The sequence below is a fragment of the Strigops habroptila genome, chromosome Z (genome assembly GCF_004027225.2).
Source record: "Strigops habroptila isolate Jane chromosome Z, bStrHab1.2.pri, whole genome shotgun sequence".
Lineage (NCBI taxonomy): Eukaryota > Metazoa > Chordata > Aves > Psittaciformes > Psittacidae > Strigops > Strigops habroptila.
The window spans coordinates 36540824-36567730 of record NC_044302.2 but is presented as its reverse complement, the minus strand read 5'-3'; the positions used below and the strand labels follow the sequence as shown (position 1 = coordinate 36567730).

The 26907-nt window shown below is 37.5% G+C and overlaps 1 protein-coding gene and 1 long non-coding RNA gene across 3 annotated transcripts in view; one reads left to right on the top strand and one right to left on the bottom strand.

Moving 5' to 3' along the window:
* Positions 1-14727, top strand: part of LOC115600582 — an 85596-nt gene extending 70869 nt beyond the window's left edge. The window contains exon 3 of the long non-coding RNA XR_003989054.1: positions 726-14727. This is a non-coding gene — a long non-coding RNA (uncharacterized LOC115600582). The remainder of the gene's footprint in view (positions 1-725) is intronic.
* The window catches only part of YTHDC2 (YTH domain containing 2), a 32994-nt gene continuing 19745 nt past the window's right edge, over positions 13659-26907 (bottom strand). Inside the window, exons 18-30 of one of the 2 annotated variants that reach the window (XM_030469719.1) lie at positions 26433-26538; positions 26132-26251; positions 25536-25808; positions 24884-25010; positions 24158-24363; positions 23440-23635; positions 22211-22320; positions 20601-20893; positions 20017-20194; positions 18687-18890; positions 16747-16929; positions 15427-15530; positions 13659-15254 (exon numbers count right to left, since the gene is read on the bottom strand). In XM_030469719.1, coding sequence (XP_030325579.1) covers positions 15450-15530; positions 16747-16929; positions 18687-18890; positions 20017-20194; positions 20601-20893; positions 22211-22320; positions 23440-23635; positions 24158-24363; positions 24884-25010; positions 25536-25808; positions 26132-26251; positions 26433-26538 — 2077 coding nt within the window. In that variant the 3' untranslated portion in view covers positions 13659-15254; positions 15427-15449. The remainder of the gene's footprint in view (positions 15255-15426; positions 15531-16746; positions 16930-18686; positions 18891-20016; positions 20195-20600; positions 20894-22210; positions 22321-23439; positions 23636-24157; positions 24364-24883; positions 25011-25535; positions 25809-26131; positions 26252-26432; positions 26539-26907) is intronic. The other variant, XM_030469720.1, reaches the window with a different exon arrangement.

Here is a 26907-nt window from a genome sequence, read left to right as displayed (position 1 = left end):
AAATATTTGGCTTTGCTTTATTGTTGTCTCATTCGGCAAAACCACTGCAGCCACTTACCATGGCCACACCTCTTCCCGGCTTCGTTCCTAATGTAATTTAAATTGAAGCTGCAGGGAAAGCCACAGATGGGAACATGCAGATCACTAATAATTAGTAAGAAGTAAGAGAAAAGAAATAATGCCAATAAAATGACAAGGTTAAAATCTGACTCCACACTTTGACTACTATACAGACAAGAACCTTAATATGTCCAATCATACATCTATATTTTTTAATTCAGATTGATTCCAAATTTTACAATTATGTCATGAAGTTAAAACACTAGATAGAAATGTAAGCCAGCTTTGGTAACAGCAATAACTGACAAAGAGCAAGTAAAACAGAACATGAACCAGTTACAACTTACAACTCAGCGAGATAGAGCTTTTAAAACTTCTGAAGTAAAACCCAGCTGAAAAAGAGATTGATATCATTTACTACCTGTACGAAAAAAGAGATGTAATTTAGTCCTGGCGTTTGTTTTTCTTGCCTATAAATAAACAGCAGAACACACAGATAATGAATGTTTTGCAAATAAATTTAAGAAGACGAAGAAAATCTTTTAGGTTCCACCTACAAGAGCAGAGGCCAGGGAGATTATCCAGCATGACTATTTCATAAAGTTTATTCTGGAAGGTGTAATCCACAGTTCATACATACTGACTTTGATCAGTTTTTATTGCAGAGCAAAGCCTCAGGATTGGAGAGCACCCTGCAAGAACTGCTTCATCATTGCTCCATCTACCACTGCCTGACTGGCCAGCTCTTCGTGGAAGTGCAGAAAATAAGAGTGATACAGTTTAATAGTGTCAATATCACAGGAGTACTTCAGTGTGGAAGGAACCCTCACTAGCATCAATACCATGTCATTATCTGAATGTGAAAACTCTACAGGACTTCATTATATGATATACCTATGGAGGGCAGCACAACAGCCACTTTTCAATTCTGTAAAAACATATAGTTCTCCCCATTCCAGATCTCCAACAAAACTATAGCAATAAGAGATTTTAGAAGTTTTAGGTAAAGTTTTCCACTCTGATTTTATTTACATTTTTCTCCACAACACTTGTCATTATGCAAGTAGGCCATATCTCTCCCAGATTAAAGGCCTTCACTGTCTCCTGCCATCACTTTTACCTACTGCCTGCTGGGTAATACAGAACTTAGACTGAATTAGAGTTAGCTGAGGAAATCAAAACCAGAGCAAATTAGAATTTAAAACTAAATTTTAGGTGCTTGGATACCATTGTGAATATATCAACAACCTGGTTAACAGCAAACTAAAATGATGTCATTTGATTTTTACATAGGAGCCAGCTCCATATTAGGACTAATCAACAGGACACTCAGTGGTGCTAAGATGGTGAGCTGGAGAAGTCATGACATTTCAAATGGACAAATGTAGAATTTAGAAGTTCATCAAATGAAAATTTGAAGTCACTATTATCTTGCTTTCTTCATTGCTCTCCCAAGGCCTTTCCTACACCCTTCTCTATTGTCTGCTATTCAGAAACTTACTTTCTTTTTGTATGGTTGGTGGTTAACAATGTTTCTCTGTAAGTCCTTAAATATTGTTGTCTACTGCCCTTAATTTTTTACCAGCAGAAGGAGAAGTGCTATTTTCTGGTAATGACAGCCCATATATTAATTTTGGCTTGCAATTCTTAGGAACAGATTCTGGGTGGAAAAATTTCTGTGGTAGTATTTGGCACATGCGAAGTTCCTAAAAGATGTGTAGGAACTTCTAGACAGATTGCTGTGGACTGGGCAGACTATTTCTTTCTCTCCCCGACTGTTTAGTCCAAAATCTGTTGCTCATATGTTAAAATTTCTGACAACCCAGCAGTTTCCTGTACTATTTTGTTGCTTCTAGTGTTTTTCTTCTCTCCCTCAAATATATTATGAAAATTCAAAAGACAAAAAACTTTGCAGATGTAACACTTTCCAGTCTAAAGAAAATCTGCTGGAAAAAGAGAAGCAAGCTACCGAGAAGCACATGTGAAAGAGCAGATAGACAGCACAAAATTCACTTACTTCAGCACAGATGTGCTCTGTATTCCCTTGTAATGGCCGTAATGTAAGCCACAACTGCTAAATTAAAACGAACTGAGCATGTCTTTTCGGCTCCTTTTTAATACACAGGCAAAGAGCAAGACATGGTACACACAAATCCTCCTCTTCTTACCAAAATTTTGGGAGACAACTGAAAAGATAGTAATTGTGATAAAATTGAACTTTTTCTAATAACTCTTTGAAAATGAGGCAGAGCTGATTCTTTTGAAAGTCCATGTTCCCTTGAACACTACTATTCCTGGTGATACAAACAACAGCTATCCTGTTATTTAAGGGATAAGGCCATCCTGTTCTGGTTTTGAAGAACATTTTGTACCTGTTTAGAGATCAGGGAAGCATAAGACAGAGCAAATACATTAATCAAAAAATAAACTTAGCATAACCATCAGTAACCATCAAGCTCATCACTTCCTTCACTCCTTTCAGGCTTCACGCAGATTTTTAAAAGCTAGCTTTGAAAATGCAAGATCAGATATCACCAAGCTTCCCAAAGTCTTCACAGTAATCATGCTAACTTCCTGCCTGCCATAGAAAATATATTTATTTGCATACACTTTCCTTCTCCAGTTAAATTGTTACATAACAAATAATTTATCAGATTAAATCAAACTGACTAGCAAGACTTTTTTCCAAACATATATTTTCTAATGAAAATGTAGGAAAAAAGGCTATGATAAAGAAGCTACAGCTGCCAGGTGTAATCCTTACAGGTAAATTAGGATATATTACTGTGTTTAAAAATAATGGCAGCAGAAGTTAGCAAGAAACAAATCAGGATATGAAATGAGGAGCAATTTGAATGCTCTATTAAGAAAGTTTCTGAACGTACCAACACTTGTTTTGCCGTAGACATCAGTTAAAAGAGAATGAAATCAAAGCTGTGATAACTGGCTTTATTCTTAAATTCTCAAAGATGACATTAATTCCACTTAGTACCTTCCTGTTGCTTGCAAGATTACTATCTTTTCACTGTGATTTTGATGCAGATCAGTAACTCAGTTTTATGTACTTAAGAAGCATCTCTAATAATTAAGTAGCCAATATTAATTACACTGAACAAAAATAAAATTTGTACCTTTTCTAAAGTTAAAAAAACTTTAAGGAAATGACTTAAGACCACTAACATGCATCACTGCTAGGGCCCATCAAAGATATTCTTGAAGAGACTGAGTAACACTTGATTCTAAGACTACAAATAAATGCGCTCCAACTAAATATTATTTCCCCTCAAAAAATAGTAGTTAGAAATTGCAGAGGTTGTCCAGCAACATGCTACATAATAGTTTTATTTTAACATTAAGGTAATTAGACAAAGCCTTATCCTGTGATGATACTGTATTAGTCAGGTTAAACAAAGTACTGACCTAAAAGTAAATTGTAGTTATGTTCTAATTCATTTAGTACAGTGAATTATTTTTTTGACTTCTCCTGCCCTTTAACTTTAAAGTCAGTTTTCCAAAGTTAATTATTATAAATCAATTGTAAATTAATTTAAAAGAAACCTGAACCGCCTTATCCAGAAAAATCTTATTCACCAGCCTTATTACTTTGAAGCATATCTCTGGATATTTTGTGCATTAAAAAGTCAGTAATTAAGCCTCCATTTTATCTACTAATCCTGGGTCGCTGAATGTGTCGCAAACTTCATTGCTATAGATCGTGCCATCCTGCACATCTAGGAGCATCTGGGAATCCACAGGTAAGGAAGCACAGAGTCCTTTAGTCTATATCACTTGATTACAGACTAACAGATAGATGTCAAAGTTAGTAACTTCAAGGCTCCTGGTAACATTCCTTCTTCCAAACAACAGCAGAGCCCAAGAGCAAAATAGCCATCAAACTGCCCAGCTCTCCAGCACGGAGATGGAGCTTACCTCCATGCTATATTTGTGTTCACCTAACCTTATAGCAAGTACAGGTGACAGGGATCCTCCTGATAATGCCTCCAAATTCACAGATACTATTTTGTTCTCTCTCTGCCACTCAATACTTTTTTCCATCTCTAAATGCAAACCAAAGCTCAACATTTCCATTTCCTTTAAGCAGTAAATAGGTACATTCTAATTGCCCCACAGGCCACTGAGACAATGCTCCAGCACACTGCAGAACAATTCACTGCAAAGCCATCTCAGGCCAGATCCGTACAAAGCTATTATCTATTGTTTCGTTATACAATGCCTCATATAGCTTTGTCTTTGATGGCACAAGGACAAAAAAAGGCTGAAGGTTAGAGAAAGACACGAGTCCACTGTATCTGCAGTTTATGCCAAGCACAGAGTACATTCTGCAATGGGAATATTCAGAAGCTAAAAACTCTTCACAAGGTTTTAATTCCTCCAATACATCAAGCCAGTTTCGGGCCTGGGAAAAGACACATTCCACCTTCTACTCTTACAAAGACAGAAAATTATCTCTTAGGGAAAAAGGGTCATTGTAACCCTGCTTACAATGACATATTAATAAACACAAACAACCACTTTGAGCCCATGCAAGGAGTCAGCGGCTATCAGAGGGAACAGGACAAGCACCTTAATTTTTGACAACCAAACTACATTTCCAGCATAAGCTTAGTCTCCTGGCTTAGAGTGTATACGGTGCATATTTTTAAGAAGGATACCAATTCCTCTGATTTCAATATTAAAGCTGATGCATTTCAGCAAAATCATAGGGAAAAGTACCATCCTCAACTCCTACTTCACAGGGAAACCCTTCTCACCATATTCCTGCAGTCAGATCAAGATAAAAATCACGTTAGCAAAGATAAAGAAGCGATGGAGACAAATTAGCACAAATAATAGTAACAGCAAAGCTTTTTTAAAAATAAATGCCAAAAAACATTCTCCATGTAGTGAGCTGCTGTTTCTCTCCCATCCCAATTCAGGGAATGAGAAGGTTTCTGAAATGCCAGTCAGAAACAGCACTGGTGTTTCCCTCCATCCTAGGTTTTTATTAATTACTGCTCTGCAGCTGCCACTTTGTGATTATACTTGATGACAGGAATCGTTTTTCAGAAGCAGCTGGGGAAGAGTGCGAGTCAGAAATCTAACATTCAGTTGGCGTTTTAATTCCTCATGTAGTAGCTGTTTTCTCCACCTGCAGAGAAAAGCTTGAATAACAGAAACTGTTTACTTTGTGAACACAACCACACCCAAAATCCAGCAACAGAGAAAGGCTGAACCTTTCTGAGCTTTCACAATTCATAGGCATATTCTACAGCTGGAAAACAAACTTACCAATAATTCCATAAAATGCACACTATTAGCTGTCGTACTTGTGGCTCACATTAAATATAGTTCATGTGTGAGCCAAAATAACAAAGCAGTTATGAGCAGTCCTGGCAAGACTACAGTAGTGGAGAACCAATATATCTTCATTTGTGTACAAAGTTCAGAAATATTTCATACGATGTGTCAAAAAAGGGCTCAGTTGATTTTTTATTTTTATTTAATAAATTAACTACACAGTCTCTTCTCTTTTGCATTCTCAGTTATGTTAAAAACTAACTAAAAATTTATATATTTAGTATTTACTGCAAAATTTGGGGTCAGGCACTAACGGGTAATTTGTTTTTCTTTTACTTACAGATATTTTGTACACATTCAATTAAAACTATATTGGCATTTTCTACTAAGTAGATGCATCTTTTTCCTTTTTTTGATCTGGGGAGCTCTTTTGTTATTTTGTCCCTTTGAAATAGGATACTCCCCATTTTTTGCTTCCAGCATTCTCAACAACTAACTCACACAAACCCCTCTGTTAAAGAAAATCAACAGAAGATACTCCTACTGAGACAGTTTTCCTGTGGTGGATTTTGAGAGACAATGGTTGAAGTATAGCTAAAAACTGCCTTTGACTTTCCATGTCTCTGCTCACTCAACCAGACAGTGGTTTAGAGCAGAACCTGCAGGGTATGGCCTCCTCTTGGAAGGCCTGTTTCTGAGAGGATTGCACTTTGATTGAGAGAGAGAAGTAATAATAGACCAAGAATTTCATCGCTGCCCAAGTAGGGTTCTTTTAGATTATTTTCACTAATTTTTAAGGTTCATGCTTTAACCACAACTGGCAAACTAAGGGGACACACAGACACTCCTTCCCTTCCTCTGCATCTTAGTGGGATGAGGAGAATCGGAAAAAGCAAAACCTGTGGGTTGAGATAAGAACAGTTTAATAACTGAAGTAAAATATAATAACAATAATGCTAAAAATACTAATTAAAAGAAATAAAAAGACTGAGAGGAATAAAACCCAAGACAGTCAAGTGATGCGCAATAAAATTGCTCACTACCCACTGGCTTGGGTCAGCTCGACCCAAGCAGCAATCGGTTCCTTCTGGGTAACTCCCCACGATTTATACACTGGGCATGACATGCTGTAGTATGGACTACCCCTTTGGCTAGTTTGGGTCGGGTGTCCTGTCTCTGTTCCCTCCTGGCTTCCTATGTCCCTCCACACTGGCAGAGCATGAGAGACTGAAAAGTGCTACTGAACAACAACTAAAATATTGGTGTGTGATCAGCATAATAAAGCCAAAACACACTGGGAAGAAATTAAGTCTATCCCAGCCAAAACCAGGACAGTAATAAAGAGTTCGAGTGTTAAAGTAGTAATAAATTTATCCCAAGGAAAAACAGACGGGAATGGATTTTAAACAGCACTACTTGGTGTAAATAAGTATTTAGCTCCGGATTCGAGATTAAAATGTATTTTTTTAAACAACTTTTTTTTGTTTCCTTTAATGCTTAAAGCTCCATTTTCTCTTAAATCTTTAGATATTTTTTCCCTTTTTTTATGATACAGTGAGCCATTCATATTCTTGGTAGCCTCTTTAGTGACTACACCAGGTCCTACAGTAGACTGTTTTAGGTCTAACCTGACTTTCTAATGATGCTGTGGCAGAATTAAGGCTCAAAAAGAAACATCTTTGGTCTGTAGCCTTCAGAGTTGTGCAATTTTTTAACATCTTGTTTTAATATTACTGCAAATAGTGTCAGCACACAGTATTGCAGTCTCAAGCAAATAAAATACTACTGAAATTTCTTGTCTCTCTTCTGCCTATTTATAGCAGAGCAGAAATGCAGACATGCTTCCAATGAACACAGAACTGATCTTATCTTTCCCAACCTGGAAAAGATCTGTAAGGATCCTCAAGTTCAACACCCTGCTCCTAGCAGGACTACCTAACACTAAACCATGGCTAACAGCATTGTCCAGGCACTCCTTGAACTCTGGCCGTCTTGGTGCCATGAGCACTTCCTCAGAGAGCCCGTTCCAGTGACTGACCACCCTCTCACTGAAGAACCTTTTCCTGATGTCCAACCAAACTTCCCCTGGCTCAGCTTCATTCCATTTCCTCATGTCCTGTCACTGGTCACCAGACAGAGGAGATCAGCACCTCCCCCTTCACTGTCCTCCGTGAGGAAGCTGTAGACTGCCATGAGGTCACCCTCTGCCTTCTCTTCTCCAAACCAAGTGGCCTCAGCCACTCCTCCTAAGTCTTGCCCTCGTGGCCTTTCACCATCTCAGTTCCCCTCCTGTGGACACACTCAATGTCCCTATACTGAAGCACCCAAAACAGCACCAGTGCAGTGCAGAGTGGGGCAATGGCCTCCCTCGACTGGCTCCATGCTGTTCTTCATGCACTCCAGGGCATGACTGCACTGTTTGGTTTCTGGGCCATACTGTCGACTCATACCCAAGAGCCCAGATCTCTTTCTGTGGGGCTGGTCTCCAGCTTTTTGTCCTCAAATACATATAACCAGGATGACCCCACTCCAGGTGAAGAATACAGTACTTGCTGTTAAATCTCATACCGTTGGTAACTTTTTAGCTTCCTTGTCTACCCCAATATCTCTGTAAGGCCTCTCTACCCTCGAGGGAGTCCACAACTCCCCCTAGTTTAGTATCTTCAGAGAACTTAATGTACATTCGATTCCTGCATCCAAATAATTTATAAAAACATCAAAGAGCATTGGCCACTGGTGACCGGCCACCAGCCTAATATCACCCATTTACTATAAGCCTTTCAGCCTGACTCATCTGCCAATTGCTCACCCACTGTATAATAGACTTGTCCCAGCTCTATGCTGGACATTTTGTTCAAAAGGATACTATGAGAGACAATATCAAAAGTTTTGCTAAAATAAAAAAAAGAAATCCCCACATCCCTTGATCAACTAGTTGGGTGACCTTGTCATAAAAGGAAATTAGGTTGTTTCAGCAGGACTTTCCACTCATGAACCCATGTTGGCCAATGATCTCACTTCCTCTCAAGTGTTTTTCAGCCTCTCCCAGAATAACATTCTCCATAACTTCAATGGGCACTGCAGTGCCTGCAGTGAGACTGACAGGCCTGTAATTACTAGGGTCCTCCTTCTTACCTTTTAATTGTGACATTTGCCAGGTTCCAGCCAACTGGGACCTCTCCAGACTTTGAAGACCATTGAAAAATAATGGAGAGAGGTCCTGAGATAACATCGACCAGCTCTTTCAGCACCCATAGATCCATGCACACCCAGCAAGTCTTAAACAGTTTCAGGGTTGGCTGGGATTTTATCACCCACTCACAGGGCTCTGGGTTTCCCCGAGTTCATCACTGGTGTCAAAGACAGGTATGAAGAAGGCATTAAATTTTCCTACTTTTTCTACATCCCTACTTGTGCAGTGACAGACCTAGTCAAGCAACAGACCAATGTTATCTCTGATCATCCTTTAGCTGTTAACGTATTTAAAAATGCACTTTTTTTTGCCCTTCAAAATGCTGGCCAGTTTGCCTAACCAAGCTTTGGCTATGCCATTTTTCTGGACCTCCCAGGCCTGCCCTTGGTTCCAACATCCGTACACTTTCTTTTTTCCACCTATGTTCGAAAAGACCCCTGCTCATCCCAGCTCGCCTCCTGTCCGACTTGCTTCACTTTTGCCATTGCCTGCTCCTAAGCTCTTTAAGAGATGGCTCCTAAGTATACAGCTCAAGCAGAGTAAACCAAAACTGCTCTAGAAAACTCTGTTGCTAGCACTCTACAACAGAAATACCAAGGAGCAGTGCTCAGGGTGTTACAGAGAAGCCTATTGATGTCTGCTCTTCAGTTGGGCAGGGAGTCACAATTTCCATGGCTGAGGGACCAAGAACTAATAAACAAATCTTAAACCATTTTTATTCACAGTATTTCAGTAAGCATTGCGGATGAACATCTCACTAAGAGCTGGGAATATGCAAGGAAATTAAAAACTTTATCAAGTTTTACAAGATCACAGAGAAAAGCCACATCTGGTCTAGAAGCTGCATCCTGAACCCTGTCCTGAGCTGACCTGACTTACAAAAACCATCCTCATGTCCACCATTTCTTGCAGGTAAGTAGTGTTCCCCAGAAGTAATGTTTACACAAGAAAAGTGTTATTTAAAGTCTTTAATAACTAACAAATCCTTATTTCCCTTGTCTCATGCTGTCTTTTCCATGGCAGGGGGGGAAGGTGTAGGTATTTAAACAACTTTAAGACATATCCTTTTAATACCTACCTCCCAATAGTACTTCTTGTTCTTTTCCTCTTTAGAGAGAAAATTCATGGATTGGTTTCAGATATAATGCAACAGGCTACTACTCAAATTCCTTACCATAATTCACTGCTTTTCCTGAGGAGAGGCCATTTCATGTGCACCTGCTAATAAATCTAGCGGTTTTTTTAAAATAGTCGCAGCACGTAAGAGCCCATATGCTAACCAACTGCACCACCTAGCTTCACACAGAAGCATCTTCAGAGTCCTATTCTCCTAATACCAGTGCTTATATTCCTGCAAGGTGAATGCTTCTTCCACTTTCACCCCTACTCATCTGGTGTCTCACCACATTTATTAGAAGCAATTCACTAGCTTTGACATGTTCAGAGTCATCTCAAAAACATGCAGTATTGATGTTTATAGGAGTATAACAGAGCTACTTTATTTACCCTTCTTTTCTTCAATCTTACACAGAGTGGTGTGACCTTTCAGTCCATGAATGCTTCCTATAACTCTTGTGTCCACATTTACCAAAGCTTGATAGTGTCTGTTGTTGGTTTGATTCATTACTGAGTGGAGCACCATAGATTAAAACAAAACTCAGTATGCATGAGCTCTACCACTTATTGACTTATGTCTAGGAAGGTAAAGGGTCTCTTAGTCCCATTTCCAGCAGTATTTCCTTTTCTAGGATTGTTAAAACAGGGTGCCTGTGATCTCTGACTTCAGTCCAAATTGTCCTGATTTTCAAATGAGAACTGGTACCTTCTCACCAAGTTTCAATTCTGACAAAAAAACACATTTTCTGCAGTATTAGAACTTGTGTATTTGGAAACAAAATAGCAGACTCTGTGTACCTCCCAGGTGCCATGGCATGGCTTTTAACTACTTTCTGACCTCATCCTCTTAAAGAGGAATGAAAGCAGAACAAAGGAGCCAAACTATACCTCAACGTCAGACTAAAGAGCAATATAAATATGCTTGCTGCAGTCCCCCAGTGTCCAAGCTAGGACACAGTCCTTTGTAACGTATCTGCACAGTGCCTCTGAGAATGGAAGACCTGGAGAAATTCACACATTATATTACTTTATATACATATACATATGTATACACCACATATACATTACTTTAATAACTCCAATTCAACCAGCGTAAGTAACTAGCAGAATAAGCTAGAGTATCAGTTCATGATTCTCTTGGAAGCTTCACAGCCTGCTTGCCAGGTGTCCTGTGGCCTTTTTCTCTTTTATCTGCTTCCTAGACTGACTTCTCATCAGGTCCATAGACCTGTCCTAGAATAAAAGGTAGATCCCTCTTTCACATAAAAGCTGTGGATAGAGCACAGTAATTCTCTTACCGTGATGACACCTCATTTAGTATAGTTTTAGGGCTGAAAGCAGCAGCCACTGAACTGCTACCCTTGCCAAATTGCAAGACAGAGTTCTTCATTACTAACTGTACTTAAAGTAACACAAAAGTATGAGTATGAAAAGAGTTAAGCTGAATAAAACCATGAAAACAATCAAGAAGTGAAGGTTTGTGCTCTTATTTCGACATAATACACAGCAAGCTTGTCAGCCAACAGAGATATTATCCTTTTCTGCCTAGCTTGCTTTTGAAAAAGTTATTAAGATGTTTCAGAAGAGCAGAAAGTACTAATCTATTTTACACACATCACACAGTTTCATTCTCAGTTTCTGTGTGTCCAGAACACCCTCATATAGGAGCAATTTTGACAATTGTATTTTGTTTCTTAATCTTCTTTGACTGCTGCTAGGCTTCACCAGATATTCCCTATACACAGAACAAAGCGGTACATTATTTAAGAGCCTCAGGTTAAAACCTCTACCCATACATCAACAGTACCAAGTGCAATATAGCCACTCACACATGCAAAGTTACAAGATCTGGCTGTCAATCTCAGAGCTGTGCACTATACAACACAGGACAAAAAAAAAAAAAAAAAAAATAGCAATTTCACACCCACATGGTATGAAATTAGCTTTAAAACTCCTTCTGGACTTCACATGAATAACATACAGCCTCCTTTCTGAATTGCCTGATTCAATTATGTGCCATGCTTTTTTTAGTATTTCTGGGACTAACTTTTTTTTCTCTAATTTGATGCAAGGTATTCCCTCAGTCTGCTTTTTCCTGACAACTGATTTGTCTTTAAATCCCAACTAATACTTTCATTTAGGTGACATCCTTTCAACGTCTGCCAAAAGAATTGTAACAAAAAATAAAACTTTTAATCCAGAGCAGCAACACCTACTTTCTGCACTGTAGTTCCTGCTAGACGATGCAACAAAGACAGGAGCAATGATGGCTGAAAACAGTTCAGCACAATCTACGGGGAAGAAAACACTGTGAGTAAAAAGATCTGGAGTAAAGCAGTCAAACTGCTAATATTATTCAAATAGTAAAGGCCATGACAGAATACATCTAGAAAGTGGCTGTTTTGAAACAATCACTTTGCTCCATATGAAGAAAAAAAAAAAAAAAAAAAAGTAGCTGCAGAAACAACTCTAATTCACTTTAAAGACAAAACACCTGGGGGTAACTATGAACTGATCCAACCACAACCTACAGAAATTGGCCTACCATGTATGAGCTACGATTTAATATTGACAACAGTCAGTATCAAGAAGCATTTGAAATGGAAGCTGAAAAAAATTCCAGATTACAAATTTAACCCAAAAGCACTGGAGGAAATGTCTTTGTAGATGTTGTGATGACGGAGCAGAAATTATACCAGTTTAATAGTGGCAAAAAAAATGAAAAAAAAAAAACCAAACCCAAATATTGAAAGAAATAGTTGCAACAAATAAGAAATTTTAGGCTACTACATACTTAACAATCAAAGTACTTAACAAATATACATATGTAACAAACTTTCTTTAGTTCCTAGAAACTACCAAAAGGTAGCAAGAGCTGGGATCACGTGCAGGTGGGTGCTGTGCCTGTGAGGCCAGCGCCTATTGACTGCAAATGGGCTCTGAGTGGACCAGGACTCTTTTTGATCAGTGGGCACCAGTGGGCCACATGGGACAATGTCCACACAGGTCTTCCTCTGCCACAGGGGCTACTTTTAAAGCAAGACTGATAATCGGTCTAGTGATGCCCAGGGGCTAGCCAGGGGTTCTCAGTCATCTCAGCGTGCTTCTCTGAAAATATGCTAGAGCTGCCTGGAAAACAGTGTCTGCACTTCCTGCTAGAAGTTATAGTTGGATCCCAGACTCCAAAGCAAGTCTCCAGGCTTTCCGAAACTGAAATTGTGTCCCCTCTATCATGTAACATATTTGCATGTTAATATAATGTTAAGTATATGTTAAATAATCCACAATAACAGATTTGTGATAGCACCCATTTAGTTTCGGTAGGTCTGTCCTCATGAAAGAGCATGCAGAGGCACCTGTCTTACCTCCAGTAGCATCATGCTCTGTTTTAACAACTGATCAGATTAGTAAGACTTCAGGAAGGGAGGACTCTGACACAGCATTGTCCAAATTTGAATCAGACGAAGTATCATCCCAGTCTTCTAGGTCTCGATATAAAGGAATTCCCTTTTCCACAGCTTCCAGATGATGGCCAAGTATTTCCCAAACAAATACTGCTACATGGGGCAACACACATTGCTCCAGTTTCTCCACATTATCCTGACAGATTTTAACACAGGCAGATGCTAGAGTTTTCTCCTTTACGGCAGCCCTAGTGTCCTGTTGGATGCTGGCCAGTTCTTCTCCCAGGGAGCCAACTTGAGCAGCTTTCAAATGCTGCTCAGTACCCATAAAGCAATGAACTAACAGATACAAGCAGGGTAATGCTCCCTTTAAGTTTCTGCCTCTCTGGCTTACTCTCAAAGTAGAATCTGACCCTGCAGGCTGGGCAAGGTCCTAAAATAATCAATTAAGGCACCCATTACAGGGTCATGCCTGGTCATGATGCACTGTACCATATCCCTCCTCTGACATCAGAGAGTAAGGGCTTAACTGTAACTCTGACAAGTTATAGGTTTACTATATGGTAACAGACACCAGAGCCAACAGCTTCAGGGATAAACAGTTTATGTCTAAATAACAGTACAGGAAAACATACAGATCAGCAGTACAATTATCTGGGTCCTAAAACAGCAAGCCAAGTAATTCACCAAGACTGGGCTACACCTAACATCTGGGCTTGCAAAGACTTACATGAGCATGGTTGTCAGGCAGGCAGCAGAGCATGACCTCTTCTCCAGACAAGTGACCTGGACCAGCGAACGACCTTGGGGAATGCAAATTCCTTGGCTGGACTGTCACCAAGCTGCAGAAGCACTGTTTGGACTTTTTACCAAAATATTACACCCCGCTTCTACTCCCTCTCCATGCCAGCTCTGTCCTTAGCATGCATGGGGTCCCGGAATCCTGTCCAAGGCAATAAAACCCAAGATTCCTTTGAGGGCATGGGCTTGGAAGTATTATATAAGGCAATAAAAGCCTCAGAGCTGTGTTGTATTCACCGTCTCCAGAAATACTGTATCAGACAATACTAGCCTTACAAGGACCCAGCTAGTCTTGCAAAGACAAAACTGACTGTTTACGTATGGAAGTCACTATACAGGATGCCAGAATGAATACATAGGGTACTCTGAACTGTGTGAGTATTGTTGGTGTGAATATATGGTTAATGAGTGAATATCTCACTCATTAAAAAGTGAGAGTGTGGGCTCAGAAGCAGAAAAAGCTCTTAATCTAATAATGGCCACAAATGTAGTGCTGACGGGAAGCAGTCTGAATTTATACCAGCTTCATAGTACAGTATATTAATGACTAAGAAGCCAATAATTCAAAATTACTGAAGTACGGAAGAAGAAATAACTTGAAAGAAGAGGTAAAGAAATAAAGCATGAAGACTACATTGAAAGATGAAGAAAGTTGTACTGCAAGTAAGTGAAATATTAAGACTACCATCTGGCAGCAGGCCACCGAAAGACTGTTTTCCAGCTTTCCAAAGTATGGCTACCTTTAAAAGGTGAAAAATAACTGAAAATGGAAACACTGCTAGACCAATCCATCCTCAGAAGTATCGTGATCCTTTCACTTATGTATTTAAATTAAAATTTAACATTCTCCTGCTGCCCAATTGTTTGTATGAATATATCCTGCTCTCTCGCACTGTGCATACAGAAGTTCAACCAATACTTACAGAATCTTTCAATATATTTGGAGACATATATTCTCAATTTATTTATTTTAAGCAAACTGCAAGATTGATTAATTCACATTACACAGGTTTCTCTCCTACATTTTATTGTGTTGAGAAAGCTTTAAATGTAAACTGTATATTTAAACTGTCTGCTGTGCTATTTTAATCCCACAAACAACTTGTATGTGGTCCACTGTTTCAAACTCAGTTTGGAACTTACACATGTTTTTAAATATCAACTGCACACTACTGTAAAAAACTAATTCAGCCAAAACCAGGCTGGTGAATAACATTTGTTAAGACAAGGAAATACTGAAACCAACATAATTCCCCTTATTTTTCCACTTCACAGCATAACTAACAACTTTAGGAGCCTGTTGTGCCACCTTCTTCCTCATCTTCATACTGCAGGCACGCTGCTGGTTCTAGTGGTCATATCTGACGTTTCAACCATGACAGCTAAAAAAAAAAAAAAAAAAAAAAAGGAAGGGGAAACCAACCGAAAATCAAAAGGAAAAGAATATTTAGTTCTAAGTGTACCTATTTGTCCACATACTGCAAGGTATACACAGTACTGCAATGATTCATTGTATATATTATAAAACCAGCAAGTAATACATAAAATAACTACCTCTATCACATTACCTGACATGCTCAATCAGTTGAGTTTTTTCCTGCCAAAGGAATACGGTCCCAAAGCTGTAGCAACTGCTCTCCAACCTGTGGTTCCAGCTCCTAGAAATGAGCAAGAAATTAGAGAAGTTATCTGCACTGCTACTATTGAACATAGGGAAACTATAACAAAACTGTTAGATGAAGTTACTGCTGATTGCTCTCAGTCTTTCTGAAAGAGCTCATTCCTTTTGCTATCGAAACGTAGATTAGAACTCCCGCATAGGAAAGTTTTTTTACTAGGGCTTAAAGACAAGATAAGAACTTTCATAAGGTACCTTGGCATTCAGGTTGTTTGAATTTTTTTATTCACAGTAAGATGTTAGTTCTTAAGAACAGTATTCCAAGTGAACACACCACCACCATATACAACGCACCATATGCTTTGTACCTTCCACAGGTCACTTATTAACTAAAGATCATTATTCTCCATATCTTTTAAGTTTAATTCTGTCAAGTGTGGTAGACAATGTGGAAAGGCAGATCACCCACCAGTAATACAGTGACTCTTGAGGGAATCATAGATATTAACATACACTGTTTTTAAGATCATTAAGACTCTTTAGGTCTTAAGAGCCGCTTACAACAGAAGCACTGTTAACTGCATTACATGCTACGTTCCTTTCCTCATTTTTACAGTACGTTCCTTTCCTCATTCCTACAACTGGAGAGGTTCTGGAGAAGTAGCAAGAAGACGATCAGGAAGTTTAGCTATAGAATCTCTAAAGATATTTTGGGAGTGGACTGGGGAGAACACAGGAACTGCCAGAGAACTCTTGTGCCAATTCTCTTCCAGCTTTTTGTAGTTGCATTTAGCTTTAATACATTGGAGAACTGTCCTAAGCTTTATTCCGCCTCAAATCTCAAGATTCTTTTCAGGCTTTACAGAACATTCAAAGCTATAATGATGGACAGTTATTTGAGTGTGACAGACTACCTCAGAGAACAAGTCTGAACCAAACAAGGAAAAAAATCTCTACAACCAAAATTAAAAAAAAAAAAAATCAAAAAAATTAAAAAAAAAAATCAAACACCCCCCCCCCCAACCAAACCACCAACCTGTTATTTCTGGAAGCATCCAGCTTTTTTTTTTTTTTTTAAAGTGTATTTAGCAAAAAACTTCTTTGACTCCATTACTTCAACAGTAATGCATTAGCAGAATGACAACGTGCATCAAGGAACTGTGATTCAGATTAACAGATATATGACGAAAGTTGAGATAAATGTCAAGCTAACAAACAATACACCAAGTAAAGAAGACTTTAGAAGAGAACATTACCTGGCCATCCCTGCTTATTTGTACTTTCTTGTTGTCATTCCAAGGGTTGAGCAAATGGTGTGCAAACTGAAAAGGAATGCTTTCTTTTCGGATCCACTCCACCTTAAACACACCTCCGAAACCAGCAGATCCCCAGTCTTGACTTTTCTCACACCCTATCTCTGAAGCCATTCTAGCAAAACCCTGCAGCAAAAATTGAAATATAAAAGGAAAGACAATTACAGCCTGTATGCTTACATTGGAATTAAATTACTTGACTATACATGAAACTTTCAAATTAGTTTCAAAGTGATTCACACACTCTCCCCCATTAAGCTGGACCTTTTAAAGTGTCTACACCTAGAAAGTTAGATGTGATTTCCCACTTTAAACATGCCTTCTAGGGTTTGACTACAGAATGTATCTCAATTCATCTCTCACAATTACCATCCAAAGTTTTTTTTTTAAGCTTTGTAACAGAAGTGGAAAAGGTGTTGCAAAACCATTTGAATCCTAAGGAATCAAGATGAATGTTCTACTACATAATAGTTCATTAGCTATTCCTTGTTAGTTGTAGGTATTTTTTCAGAAATCCATTCCTTCCTTCCCATGTTCCCTCTATGTTTACAAAATTTCACACAGAATTACAAGAGTATAGCTGTTTTTCAAGGAAAGAGGTCAAAGTTGCTTTTTTATTTCCTTACTTCAACAAAGAGGAAAGAAAAACTCAAACCACCACAAACAAACCAAACCACCACACACCAAACTTATCAGCTATTCATGAATATTTATGCCAGTTACAACTTAGGAGTCCAAGAGATGCAGTGCACTATATAAGTTACCAGCACACACTACTGTCATGCAGCACATGCATGTTGTACATGCAGTCCTAGACAGCTCAAGCCAGACTTAAATGGAAATCAATAAAAAGAAAAATAAAGGTGGAAAGTAAAGAGACACTTGGTACAAGAGAATATTAATACTGTTAATCCCATGAACGTCCAGTGCATTGTCAAAACTGGAAGAGTAAGGCAACATCAACCACCTATGCTCCTTAGTTCAGCATGCCTTTCTCTCCCAGGTTTATCGTCTAAGAGCACCAATACATTAGCCCATTTTCAGTAACAACTGCCATGCTGAAAATTACTTTCCAGTATTGCATCTGCATTTGCCAAATCATAGTACATATATCTCACCATAACCCTTCAGTGGTACACCAAGACAGCCGTATTTGGGCTAGTTCATTAGATTTTAAGTTTAATTGACTTTCATTAATAGTTTTATATATAAAGAGCTAAGTGGGAACTTCTTCTTGGAACAACTGAGTTTAGCCCACTCTACAACATAGCTAACCTGCAACTTTGCACTACTTCATTACAGGTCAAGTCTTTAACTTGAAATGGCTACAAGTTTGTCAAGAAGTTGTTGACAAACACTTTGCTAAACTTGAAGTAAAGACACAGCTCTGGAAAAATCATGGCCATGACTTTCCACCTCCAGACTTTTAGAAACTACAGTTCAGACAGAACAGATTTTATTAAAATTTTTAATAAATACATCTATGAGTTTCCTGGCTTTAGAAAGCTGTGACTTGACTGTAACTGCTTGTTACAATATTTACTTTGGAAAGCAGAGAAAAGACTAGCAATCACTTCTTTGTTTGGATTTGTTTTGTTGTTGTTTTAAAGGATTAATGTAGGGTCTAAACATTATTCTTACTCAAGATGCTCAGAAGCAATTCATTCTTAGCCTTTGAGTGACAAACTGAGTTAGCTAAAAAGGCATATTTCAGAGAAGAATGAAGTACTCTTTCATCAGCAACCAGTTACTTTTGCTTGCTAATCTTTACTTATTAGAGGTCAGGAGTCATAAGCAAAAACCTCCATACTACACACAGTCATTTGCTGCACTCTCCTAAACCATTAACCAAAGCTAATGCTTAGTATTAACTAAGGACTCACCTGAAAGTGTCCAGACCCTTGAACAGAAAATATTAAGTAAACCATGCTGCTCTCCCAAAAGGCTCTATTTAGCTTTCGTTCATTACTTGGCGTAGTAGACCATATACCCTTCTGTTGAGAAATATCAATGTTTTGCACGTTGCTACTTTTCATTATAAAGTACCAGACTGGCATATTTGGTCTTGGTGAAGGAGATTTGGAACCCTGGAAAAATTAAATTAAATTAACCTACAAAAACACCCAAAAAAACCAAACCACCACCACGCAAACAAAAAGACCACCACCACCATAAAAAAACCCAACAACTAGGCTTTAGTTCTAAAGTTTTAAACACACAAAGACAGAAATCTCTCGAATGCATTCCTACCCTTTTCACCCAGATTCTACAAAAACCACGGAATCTATCAGCTGGTACTGTCTGAATTGGTTTTAAAATGTATTTCACATGTATTTTACATTCCTTAAGCACTTTCCAAAATAATAATTCATTCATCAGGGGCAGCAAACAAGATTAGTGGAACAGGCCTAAATAGTCTAGTGATTAACTACAGTTCTTTGAAGTCTGGTGCACCTTCAGATGACACAAAATTAATCATTCTAGACTGTAGCCTGAAGCAAACTACTCATATTTCCACCTTCAGGAAAAATAAGTTTTCTCTTTTACACTGGCTGAATCGAAAAATTTGAAGATTTAAGAGGAATTATTAAATCCTGCAATGAGTGCATGCCTATAGGAACAATGGGGTTCCCTCTCAGTGATCTCTTCAATATTACTGTAGTTTACTATTCAAGTACACACGGAGAGTTATGCCAATAACATCATTAAAAAATGTGTGCTTTATTAAAATAACCATCATTAAAAAGCAAGCAGCCACAACAAGGCAGATCAAACAAAACTTAAAGAGAATTGGTAGCAATGTATGCAATTACAGAAACAGAGGAAGACAGAATCCAAAGAATTCACAAGTGCAGGCACTGTATAAAAATTCATTAAAGAAAACATAAATAATAATATACCTTCACTTGGTATTGTACCAAGTTTAAAAATAAAACCCAAACATGATCTTTTCTAGTTTGGACAGCTTTATCTCAACAGTCTGCAAAGAGTAAAATCATTACTGTATTAAACTAGTATTAACAAGGACATTTAGTCTAGATTTTAAATTCTAGAAAGAAATAAGTATTATGCAGCTGTTAAAAATTATAATCTAAGTTAGATTCTTTATTTATCAATATAAATACCTGATAGCTACTGAAAGATATCAGCAAATTTATTTCTGAAGTTCTATTAATTTTGAAAAGTAGTGTAATTTGTTTATGAGAACTCTACCTTTCCAGAGGTTGGAGAAGAAGGACTAGCACAGGGGCTTGGATAGCTACTGCTGTCTGTAGACTTCACTGATGATTGATCTGATCTGTCGTCTGAAGCTCGTTTGGAGTGCAAAATGGTTTTGTCCTTGTACTTCTTTGGCTGGTGAAGTGCAGGAGGTGTAGACTTCATTAAAACTCTAAAAAGTAAGGTAGATAAAGGACATACCAGTGATTTCATAAGGTGGCACAGAACAATTTATATCTACATATCAGCCTACTGCATGACTATATATATATTATAGTAATTCCGAAACATATTAAACACTATCTGAAAAAATACTGATCATGCATTGCATTTGAATCCTAGGGTTAAGCCTCTTCTGTGACTTCTTCCCAGAGATCACAATTCATGGACAATATTCCTGATTACTCTCTCAAAAAGCAGGCACACAAATGAAACACTTCTCAATGAAATTATAACTATTGCGCAGGCTAGGACAGTATATTCTTTCAATTGTATTTCTATTGTTTCTTCCGTTATATTACTAGGAGAAATTAAATTCAATTATGATCTACAATCTTTAGAAGATCTCAGAAGCTTACTTTTCAGCATTAGAGGAGTCATCACAGAATTCAGCTTCTGCTGAGCTTTTTCTACTGTTGGTTGACCTCCATGTAGATGTTACAGGAAGTTCTTCAGAAGTCATAGGTCTTGGTCTCTGACCAATTCCTGAAGGCTGCTGCAAACCTGCAGACTGTTCTTCAGTACTTAAAACAGCTACAATTGCTCTCACAGTTGTTTCATCAACTTGAGACCATGGTTTAGAAGGAGCCCGCATACGACGCAGAAATAAGCTATGCCACTTCTGTCTGAGTTGCAACAGCAAACCAGCAGCCTGTAATGAATTTCAATTCTGTTAAAGACTAATAAGAATTAGATCAGACAGGTAAGTGTATCCTACATCTCTCCTACCAGGCAGTATCTATCATTCTAAAATGAACAGGGTCTGAACTGAAAGGCAAGACTGAAGTGATAGAGATGGGAAGACAAACCTACACTTAAACTAAGCTATTATCTTTTCCGTCCTCAGGTCCGAGATAATTTTTAAATATTTCATTTAGCTCTGCACCGAACTTAAAATTATATTGTAAACCCCTTCTCACTTCAAAATTCTATCAAAAAAAAGAAATCTTTTAATGCTTTGTGCCCTTCCTCTCAATTTAGTCTGTATCCTTGCACTCCTTGTTCATACCTGAACGAAAAGACCTCCAAGTGACATGTTTTTATTACAGACTACTGTTCAAATGAGTTGACTTAATTTATAAGACTATAATCTAATTCTCATCAGAAATGTTTCAATTTAAATAATCACTCTTCTAAACGTCTCTAGTACAGTTTTATTATTATATCTGAAAAGTCCAAGTATTTCATAACCCATAAACTACTGTATCTGCTACCACAGTCAGCGCTTCTCAATGACCTGAAGACTTCAAAGTGGGGTGTTTTTTTTCTTTTTATAAAATCTGACAGCAACTTTTTCTCAGCGACTCCAACTTCAAGAACTCCAACTTGTCATCCTCTCAGAGAAGGAAATATCGTGACTGTTCACTCAATTCCTGCTCACATTTCGGCTAACACAGCTCATGTTAAGGCTCAATGTGTGCTGAGAGCAATTCCATTAGGTCAAAGTGAGAGCAACACAGAGGCAGGACAGGTGGCCAGAAAGAGCTAAAGGGCCATTGTGCAGCCACTATCACTTGCAGCTTGCAGTCTCCTGCAGCCACTATCTTTGAATGACAGTTTCATCAGAATTTGCTAACTTATGGAAATGCACCAAACCTCTAAGCTGGAAGGTAAAATATTAGCTTACTCAGAAAGCTTTTGATGTGGATCCAACAGCAGCTGGACTACTGAGGCTTTCCTGCTTCCCAGTGTGATACAGGGGATGCCTGCACCATGATGGAGGAAGATAGACTAGTCTGGGCAAAAGGGGATTGAGCTCTTGTTTCTCTGTTGTATTTCTTAATGAGTTCATGAAATAAAGGTTAAGCCTCAGAGTATATTGTTCCATAAATCTGACACCCAAATGGTCTGTGACAGCCACTCTAACAGAAAATTCTTTGTTACCTAAATATTTCAGAATTTTTTTTAGGAAGATACGATATAAATATCCTTCTAAAAGAAACAAGCATTGAAGTGATACATTACTTACTTCAGGGTCCAGTCTGAAGTGCAGCCATTCATCTAGTTTTAGTAGTGCCAAATTAGCAGTTGTTTTGTCCTCTACTTCACTATCACTGTTATCATTAGATAACCCATCCCCTGAATTAAATATAAAAGCTGCATTAACATTTCTGTATTATCTCCAATTATATACAAAAAACTGAACACTACTGTATTATCAGCAATAAACTCATTTTCCTTCTAAATTTTATTTAAAAATGTAAATATATGTAAAGCCACTTTTTATTTTCTGCAATAGACCTCAGTGAAGTCTTTGCTTCAGTTAGAAGAATTGAAGTATCCAGCCCTGTTGAGGGCCCTGCTATGTAAGCACCTGTATTGATATGATCTAATCACTCATGTACCTTCATCAGTATCAACAAGCCATTATCAAACTTCTGCCTGAAGCTGTTTGCGAAACCATACATTATGCTTTGTTTACTAGTAAAACAGCAGATTTAAAGACCCATTAAGAAAATATAAATTATATACACATATGGCTAATTAGTAGGATTGTAATTTTTTTTAATGTGTAATTCAATCAGCATAAACACTATTTTAAGAGTAACACTTTAAGAGCAAGACAGGAAAGCTTCAAAAATAACTTGGACTCTGATTCAAATTACTATTTCTAGACAACTGCAGCAGCGTGGATTGTTTTTGCTTCTATCTCTACAGCACTCCATTTAAATTTTAACAATGGAAGTTTCTATATATTCCCTATTACTTCTAGTTAATAGTATAGCTAGTTGTCATTAAAAATTACCACTAGAAAATTATCTTTAAAATGCATGTTTCTGCTGGAAGCAGTATGACTATTTACCATATTGATACTTTCCACATTATTATTCAGTTTGAACAATCTGGTTCAAAGTATCAAATAAACTAGTCTGTAGAAAAAACCATACATACTACACTTTTCAGCATTAGTTCTGTCATTAAACATTTTGTTTCCATTTTTTATTCCACTACAAACTGTACTGTAATTTCAGAAACTCCAGAGCTGTGTAAGTGTAATTTATGGATATGAATCTATAAGGATTCAAAAAACTGAGACATCTATTACAGAACTTGTATTCTTGCAGAGCTACAGGAACTATAGCTCTGACATTTTAAGAATTTGTAATATATGTATTAAATATTCTTGAAAAGTAAGCCTTCCATATCACATGGTAGTATATACCAATTGAAATATTTCAAATCCAAACTCCACTATACCTTGAAAAGATGAAGGTTCCTGCAAAGCATTACTTGGCAATCTAGCTGGTCCACAGAAGAGTGACACAGTGACAGGTGTTACAACAGAACAGCATCTGATATTTGCTATCCTATGAGCTCTTGTCATTTCATCAAATATAAGCCATTCTGTAGGGAGTGCCTGAATAGCTGCAGCTTGCCCGTTTGCAGGGGGAATCTGTGCAAGAGCAAATAAGATTACATTGTTGTACCATCTGTTTGCAATTAAAATTTAACATATTTCATACTTTATACATGTAGAAATAAAGACATATTTATATGCACATAATCTTACAAAAATAAAAAAAAGGTGAGAGAGAATTCAACCAGACTCACCAATTGCTCTTCCTCCTTAAAACAAAACATTTTGCTTTAAAAAAGGTTCTAAATAAATCAGTTTCAGAGGAGAACTTATTCCTGCTACTATGAGCAGGAACTGTTTCGAAATTTTTTTTTTTTATTTTACTATTGTCTCATTCCATCTAGAACAACAAAATACATTTTGATGAAATAATATTGGAAAAATAAACCAACTCCAATTCTTTATTTTATCAACTGCCATGAAAAATATTTTTTAAAAATGTAGTGTTTAATGTACATGCTGCTTTTAAAGTATTGACAACTATGAAGAGACATTTCTAAAATATTCAATAGCATACAGTGCTCTTTTTTGTGAACTATAAATTCAAACTGATTTTACCTTTTTATACTGAGGTTGACTAAGAACAGATGTAGGATGAAATCGCACTTTCTTCTCCTTTGGTCCAGTCAAAACCAGGCTTTCTCTATCTACATGAACTAGATTGGGATACATCCCAGCCGCTAAGGCAGCTTTAACTACAGCCCAGTTTTCAGAGTTAGTATTAACATCTCTGATATCAGCTCCTCCCCTGGCTCTAACAAAACCTGAATAAAGAAGAGGACAAAAATTTGTTATATTTGCTTGTATTTAAGATCTTTCTTTTTTGCTTCTCAAAAGGAATTTGAAGTGAAGAAAACTAAATTGAAACAAACAAACCCTACAAATTTGTTGACTTAACAGCACCAAGAAGAAATCATTATACTGAAATCCTTTGTGATAAGGGGTTTTATACTAACATAAAATACAAGTACTTTTTACAACACAAAGACATTTCCTATGGAAATAACATATTAGAATGTAAAAACCCAAGGAAACGTATCTCACACTGAAAGCCAGTGGCATGTGGAACAACCAGAGCACTTCCAATTAGATCAGCTGTTCCCCAGCCACACTTCCTCACTCTAGCATCTGCACTGTGTCCAGCATGAATATGTACTGGTCTGTTTCAAATTAAGGAAAGAAAATGACACCAATGAACACTATTCTTGTTACAATTTGTATACCCTTGTACTAGGCATACACTTGACTCCAAAACTATGTTAAATTTTTTTCAAACCCATTTACCTGAGGCTCTAAGCTGGCCAAGCAACTGGGTTCTCATTCCTACAACGATTTCCATCGTGGCTTGAGACAAGAAGTTCTTTTCACAGAAGGCTCTCTCCCAGCCATCGCTGCGTGCCTTCTGCCATGCCTGTAAAGAATATTTTACATTTGCCTATTAATTTCATCAGGTAAAAAAAGCACTTCAGAAAAAGAATAAATTTACATCAATAAAATGAAGACAAAACCAATCAGAAAGAAAGGAAGTTTATCAAACCAGATTTTTATTTTTTTTCCTGGTTCAGTACTATGTTCTCTTTACCCATTCCTCAAATTAACATAATGATCATTATGTTATTGTCAGATCATTATATTAAGTTATTATAAAGCTAATTATTTTAAGTCATCAGTCAGTGTAGCAGGATATAAAGTGGCACCTTGTTGGAACATTCAGAATTTAACCAGCTTTGGAAATATAAACAAGAAAATCTGATAAAAAGTGTTCCCTCACTAACTTATGAGTCCAACATACAGAAAAGCCACTAGGCAAAAATAAAGTTTCTTCTCTGTAGACTTAGTAATAATCAATCATTCTACATGCAACTTGACTGGTACATCATTTACATTGATATGTGATCTACTGTAATTAGTATTCTTTCTGAAGACGAAACAATACCTGGAAAGCCCTGAGAAGCGCCATATGGTCACTAAATGTTCCTGCAGTAAAACGTTTTCTGCACAGCATGGCTGCACGCTTTTGAGAGGCCAGTGCGGGTAGGACAAAAGGGTCTCGATATGCAAGAGTGCAAGCAATAGTAAGAATAGGATCCAGGCACTTCAAAACAACAGCACATAACACCATTTTACCAAGGTGTGGCTCTACTGGTAATTCAGTGAGATGATAGCCAAGTTCAGTGAGATCTTCCCAAGGGTCCATGGCATCTATTGTCTGTGTAATTAAAGAAAAAAAGGCAGGGAGGGAGGAGTGGACAAAATTTACAATAAACACAAAGTATGTGGATACTGGACATCAACTAAGAAAGCAAGTCAAACTCTTTAACAGTTTGAGATGAGATTTTTAAGCACTCTCTTCCCTTAACACTGAAAAATACATCCACACACATAAAATCAAAATAGACAACACAAAGACTCAAAGCATCCTTAAGTGTTTATACAACAGTCTCAGTACAAACAAAACTCAGTACGATATGTTGCCACACCACAAATATAAAATCAAATACAATTCTCATGTAAAACTATTATTCTGCTGACCTTCAGTATTTGCACAGCATTTCTCACAATTAAAGCTGGTGGAGGATCAGGAGCTTTCATAAGAAAGTCAACAATTGGACAATTAATTGGAGCCAGAAGTTTCGTGTGTAAACAAAGCTCCTACAAGTTAAAAAGCAAAAAAAAGATTGTTAAGATTGAGAGAGAGAAAAAAAACCAAACTAAACCAAAACAAAAACCAACCACACACACACACACAAAAAGACAAACACTTTTTCTGAGTTAATAGTATGGTTTGATGATAATACATTTTTTAAGTTATAATCTGTAACTGAACATGCACCTGAAGTGGCACTCTTAGAAGTTCTGGAGTCTGAAATTCCAACATACTCTGAAATCGAAGCCTGCTGAAGAGACGAAAACAGACTCCAGGCTGACAGCGCCCAGCCCTTGAAAATGAAATATACGAAGTTGTTGAAAATTAGAATTAAAAAAAGAAAACAAACCCCCCCCCCAAAATACCACACACACATCCGCAAGCTTAGAATGTAAGTGCAGAAGGAGGTCTAAGAAACAGGTAATTTTGTCATTAAGTCCCACATATGATGTGAGAGTCTTGTAGCACATGGATTATTTCTGATAGTATATTGAAATATATATATATATACACATTATAATTTTGCCCCAATACTGAAAGATCTGGAGAAATGAAAGTAAGATCTATCTAAAAATAAAGTGATGTGGGTTTTTTGTAAACCTAAGATCAATTCAAATTTCAACTGTCCTTTGCTGTAAGGAATATAAGTAATAAATTTAAT